Consider the following 6,092-nt stretch of genomic DNA (forward strand, 5'->3'; position numbering starts at 1 on the left):
ACCCTCAAATCTTATTCGGAGTCACACCCCTTGATTGCATTGCTCGGTTCGTGCGTCCTCCACCATCGAGTCTGGAGCGCTACGAATTGAGTGCCTAGCACTATTCGTCTATCCTCCACCCTCAAATCTTATTCGGAGACCCATGAATTGATTACCTAGCGTTGTTCATGCATCCTCCACCATCGAGTCTGGAGCCCCATGAATTGATTGCCTAGCACAGTTCTGTCTATCCTCGACCCTAAAATCTTATTCGGAGACCCATGAATTGATTGCCTAGCGCTGTTCATTGATCCTCCTCCGTCGACTCTGGAGCCCCACGAATTGATTGCCTAGCGCTGTTCGTCTATCCTCCACCCTCAAATTTTATTCGGAGTCCAATGAATTGATTGCCTAGCGCTGTTCATGCATCCTCCACCATCGAGTCTGGAGCCCCACGAATTGATTGCCTAGCGTTGTTCTTCTATCCTCCACCCTCAAATTTTATTTGGAGTTCCATGAATTGAGTGCCTAGCGCTGTTCATGCGTCCTCCACCATCGAGTCTGGAGCCCCAAGAATTGATTGCCTAGCGCTGTTCGTCTATCCTCAACCCTCAAATCTTATTCGGATTCCCATTAATTGATTGCCTAGCGCTGTTCATTCATCCTCCATTGGTGACTCTGGAGCCCCACGAATTGATTGCCTAGCGCTGTTCGTCTATCCTCCACCCTCAAATTTTATTCGGATTCCCATGAATTGATTACCTAGCGTTGTTCATGTGTCCTCCACCATCGAGTCTGGAGACCCACGAATTGATTGCCTATCACTGTTCGTCTATCCACCACCCTCAAATCTTATTCGAAGACCCATGAATTGATTGCCTAGAGTTGTTCATGCGTCCTCCACCACCGAGTCTGGAGCCCCACGAATTGATTGCCTAGCGCTGTTCGTCCATCCTCCACCCTCAAATCTTATTCGGAGACCCATGAATTGATTGCCTAGCGCTGTTCATACGTCCTCCACCATCGAGTCTGGAGTCCTACGAATTGATTGCCTAGCGCTGTTCGTCTATCCTCCACCCTCAAATCTTATTGAGAAATCCATGAATTGATTGCCTAGCGCTGTTCATGCATCCTCCACCATCGAGTGTGGAGCCCCACGAATTGATTGCCTTGCGCTGTTCGTCTATCTTCCACCCTCAAATCTTATTTGGAGACCCATGAATTGATTGCCTAGCGTTGTTCATGCGTCCTCCACCATCGAGTCTGGATCCCCACGAATTGACTGCCTAGCGTGGTTCATCTATCCTCCACCCTCAAATCTAATTCGGATTCCCATGAATTGATTGCCTAGCGCTCTTAATTCATCCTACCCCATCGAGTCCGGAACCCCATGAATTGATTGCCTAGCGTTGTTCGTCTATCCTCCTCCCTCAAATTTTATTCGGAGTTCCATGAATTGAGTGCTTAGGGTTGTTCATGCGTCCTCCACCGTCGAGTCTTGAGCCCCACGATTTGATTGCCTAGCGTTGTTTGTCTATCCTCCTCCCTCAAATCTTATTCAGATTCGCATGAATTGATTGCCTAGCGCTGTTCATTGATCCTCCACCGTCGACTCTGGAGCCCCAAGAATTGATTGCCTAGCGCTGTTCCTCTATCCTCCACCCTCAAATCTTATTCGGAGACCCATGAATTGATTGCCTAGCGCTCTTCATGCGTCCTCCACCATCGAGTCTGGAGCCCCACGAATTGATTGCCTAGCGTTGTTTATCTATCCTCCACCCTCAAATCTAATTCGGATTCCCTTGAATTGATTGCCTAGCGCTGTTAATCCATCCTCCCCCATCGAGTCTGGAACCCCATGAATTGATTGCCTAGCGTTGTTCGTCTATCCTCCACCCTCAAATTTTATTCGGAGTTCCATGAATTGAGTGCCTAGCGTTGTTCATGCATCCTCCACCATCGAGTCTGGAGCCCCACGAATTGATTGCCTAGCACTGTTCGTCTATCCACCACCCTTAAATCTTATTTGGAGACCCATGAATTAATTGCCTAGCGCTGTTCATGCGTCCTCCACCATCGAGTCTGGAGCCCCACGAATTGACTGCCTGACGCTGTTCGTCTATCCTCCACCCTCAAATCTTATTCGGAGACCCATGAATTGACTGCCTAGCGCTGTTCATGCGTCCTCAACCATCGAGTCTGGAGCACCACGAATTGAATGCCTAGCGTCGTTCTTCTATCCTCCACCCTCAAATCTTATTCGGAGACCCATGAATTGATTCCCTAGCGCTGTTCATGCATCCTCCACCATCGAGTCTGGAGCCCCACGAATTGATTGCCTAGCGTTGTTCGTCTATCCTCCACCCTCAAATCTTATTCGGAGTCCCATGAATTGATTGCCTAGCGCTGTTCATTGATCCTCCTCCGTCGACTCTGGAGCCCCACGAATTGATTGCCTAGCGCTGTTCGTCTATCCTCCACCCTCAAATTTTATTCGGAGTCCAATGAATTGATTGCCTAGCGCTGTTCATGCATCCTCCACCATCGAGTCTGGAGCCCCACGAATTGATTGCCTAGCGTTGTTCTTCTATCCTCCACCCTCAAATTTTATTTGGAGTTCCATGAATTGAGTGCCTAGCGCTGTTCATGCGTCCTCCACCATCGAGTCTGGAGCCCCACGAATTGAATTCCTAGCGTTGTTCGTCTATCCTCCACCCTCAAATCTTATTCGAAGACCCATGAATTGATTGCCTAGCGCTGTTCATGCATCCTCCACCATCGAGTCTGGAGCCCCCCGAATTGATTGCCTAGCACTGTTCATCTATCCTCCACCCTCAAATTTTATTCGGAGTCCCATGAATTGATTGCCAAGCTTTGTTCATGCGTCCTCCACCATCGAGTCTGGAGCCCCACGAATTGATTGCCTAGCGCTGTTCATCTATCCTCCACCCTCAAATTTTATTCGGATTTCCATGAATTGATTGCCTAGCGCTGTTCGTGTATCCTCCACCATCCTATTCGGAGCCCCATGAATTGAATTCCTAGCACTGTTCATGTGTCCTCCACCATCATGTCCGTAGCCCCACAAATTGATTGCCTAGCGCTTTTGGTGTATCCTCCACTATCCTATTCGGAGCTCCATGAATTGATTGCCTAGCGCTGTTCATGCATCCTCCGTTATCAAGCGCGGAGCCTCCGGTGACTGGGAAATGTTTTTTTGTTATTTTCCCGATCGGTTCCTTCGCCAAACATGTGTATATGTGTATATTATGTTATCGGTGTTTTTGTTGTTTGTGTTTGTTTTGTGTTGTGCAGAGAAAGAAGAAGGAAAGACGGGAGTCGTCATAGACCAACCATGGAAAGGGCGAAGACGGATGAAATTAGTGTTTTATCTTTGCTTTCCTCTTATCTTCGATAAAAAGTAAGTAAAGAGGGGCAACTATCATACCCTAATTTCGTCCGGGGACCATTGATTAGTGGCATGCAACCTTTGTTTGACCGCTTCGAGGTACTTGGCACCCTTTGTTATACAATACGTGAAGTTTCAAGACATGCCGGAAATCAAAAGGAAGTATTGTTACGCAATCCGTGAGTTTCCGTAACATTCTGAAAGCTAAAAAAGGAGTAATTACATGATCTGTAAGGTTCCGTAACCTTACGGAAAGAAAACAAGTATCGTTACGAAATTCGTAAAGTTTTGTAACGTTACGGAAAAAAGAATCACCAAAAAAAGAAAAGGGGTGTATTTAGTAAAAAATGGGGTGCAAATAGAAACCAGGCCCACTTGGGTCTTCCAGGATGTTCCTCCAGAAGGCGGTTGCTTCTGGAGGAAGCAACCTGGCTCGCCTGGGCGAGTTGGGTGGCAAGCTCCTCCCCTATTTTCCTATAAATAGAGGGAGGAGTGGAGGAGAAAGGGGTTTAGCCCTTCTGGTACTTTGTATTCACTTAAAATTAGGGAGGAAAATTGTTTCCATGAAGAAAATCCAAGCCGAGGCGCTTCAGTAACGTTTCCGTGGGTGATTTCTTGAAGATTTTCAACCGTTCTTTGTCGTTCGTCGTTTCATTCTTCGTCGTTCTTCGGTCTTCAACCGGTAAGTTCCCGAAATCGAACTTTTCAATTCATTCTTTGTACCCTTGGTGGTCCCTATTTGTTTCGCATACTTTTATTCTCGTTTCATTTACTTTCCATACGCCCTTTTGATGTGGTTTAGTCATTTACTTAAGTCATTTTCTCGCCTAATAAAAAAATAAAATAAATTTCCACCGATCATTTGATTTGTAATATCCGTTAATTTCTGTTAAAATGAAATCCGATCGTTCGGTCATGCCGTAAGCACGTTGGAAACCAAAAAGAGGTAAAGTAATAATATAATAATCAAAAAATATCTTTTAGTAAAATAAACGAAAAAAATCAATCGGACGTTTCTCTTTGGGATTTCTCTTTCTTAATTGAATTGACTAATAACTAAAGTGAAACTAAGGCTAAAATCAACTCGCAAAGTCAAGCTCGTCCGCAAAAAATCACTAAAAAGGATTTTAAGGTTTGATACCTCAGTTTTTCTCACCAAGTAAAAATAGGTCATTTTAAGGTCCAACGCCTTAAAAGGACCTCCTTCCAAGTAAAAAGAATCGCTTGATTTGCCCTTTAGAAAGAACTGCGTAGGTCAGATTTCCTCTTCGATGGAGTGTACGTAGGAGCAAGAGCCCCGCTTTTGTCGACCTCAAAAATAAAAAAGAAATAAAAGTTTAGGTACACAATTTCACACAATTCTAAAATTAAGGTTGTTGTCCTTTAGGACAAACGTGAGAGGTGCTAATACCTTCCTCAAACATAAATACAACTCCCGAATCTGGAATATTCTTCATGACCGGTTTCCTTCAGTTTTTCCGACGTTTTCCACAAATAAACGTTGGTGGCGACTCCGCGCGTATTCCTTTCATGGGACACGCACCCGTGAGCCCCGCCTCGCTCACCCGCAGAAGGGAAAGTTGCGACAGCGACAATTAGCTCGGTTCCTTGACATCTTCAAGAAATTGGAGATAACAATTCCCTTTGGAGAAGCCCTGTAGCAGATGCCACTCCATTCAAAATTTTTGAAAGATCTTTTAACTAAAGAGAGCAAGTACATTCATAGTGATAATATTGTTGTGGAAGGAAATTGCAGTGCAGTGATTCAAAGAATCCTTCCACCGAAGCACAAGGATCCTAGGTGTTTCACAATTCCCTGCTCTATTGGTTTTGTGTCTGTTGGAAAATCTCTCATTGATTTGGGGGCCAGTATAAACTTGATGCCACTCTCCATGTGCAGTAGACTTGGAGAGTTGGAGATTATGCCAACAAAGATGACACTACAGCTTGCAGACAGATCTATTACCAGACCTTATGGAGTGATTGAAGATGTTCTGGTTAGAGTAAAACATTTTACTTTCCCTGCAGATTTTGTGGTCATGGATATTGAAGAGGACACTGAAATTCCCTTGATCTTGGGACATCCCTTCATGCTAACAACCAGTTGTGTAGTAGATATGGGGAAAGGTAAATTGGAATTGAGCGTGGATGACCAGAAAGTTACATTTGACTTATTTGAGGCGATGAAGCACCCAAATGATCACAATGCCTATTTTAAAGTAGAAAAGGTGGAACACTAGATAGATATGGTAGCTAGAGCCATGGTACTGCAATCTCCACTTGAAAAAGCACTGAATAACACTGTAGAATGTCTGACCATGGAAGAAGAAAAAGAAGTGCAGACTTGTCTTGAAGAATTAGATGGTGTAGAGGAAAAACCTGTTGGGCATGTGGTATTTGAAGAATTGAAAAACAATAGGCCAACAGAAAAAGCTAAAGTAGAGTTGGAGACCCTTCCTGAACATCTAAAGTATGTATTTTTAGGGGAAAATGAAGCCAATCCTGTGATCATCAGCAGTTCTTTGAGGAAGGAAGAGGAGGATCAACTGGTGAAGGTATTGAAGAAACATAAGGCAGCCGTTGGATGGCACATTTCTAATTTGAAAGGAATCAACCCTTCTTATTGTATGCATAAGATCAATATGGAAGCTGACTATAAGCCTATGAGACAACCACAAAGAAGATTGAATCCGGTTATGAAAGA

General features: G+C 44.5%; 1 protein-coding gene across 1 annotated transcript; it reads left to right on the forward strand.

Moving 5' to 3' along the window:
• The first annotated feature begins 5,052 nt into the window (after nucleotides 1-5,052).
• LOC102662108 (uncharacterized) lies at nucleotides 5,053-5,628 on the forward strand. Its single transcript, XM_006584244.1, has one exon. The coding sequence runs from the start codon at nucleotides 5,053-5,055 to the stop codon at nucleotides 5,626-5,628; it is 576 nt and encodes a 191-aa protein (XP_006584307.1).
• Nucleotides 5,629-6,092: the final 464 nt, after the last annotated feature.

Source organism: Glycine max, chromosome 7 (assembly GCF_000004515.6).
Source record: "Glycine max cultivar Williams 82 chromosome 7, Glycine_max_v4.0, whole genome shotgun sequence".
NCBI lineage: Eukaryota > Viridiplantae > Streptophyta > Magnoliopsida > Fabales > Fabaceae > Glycine > Glycine max.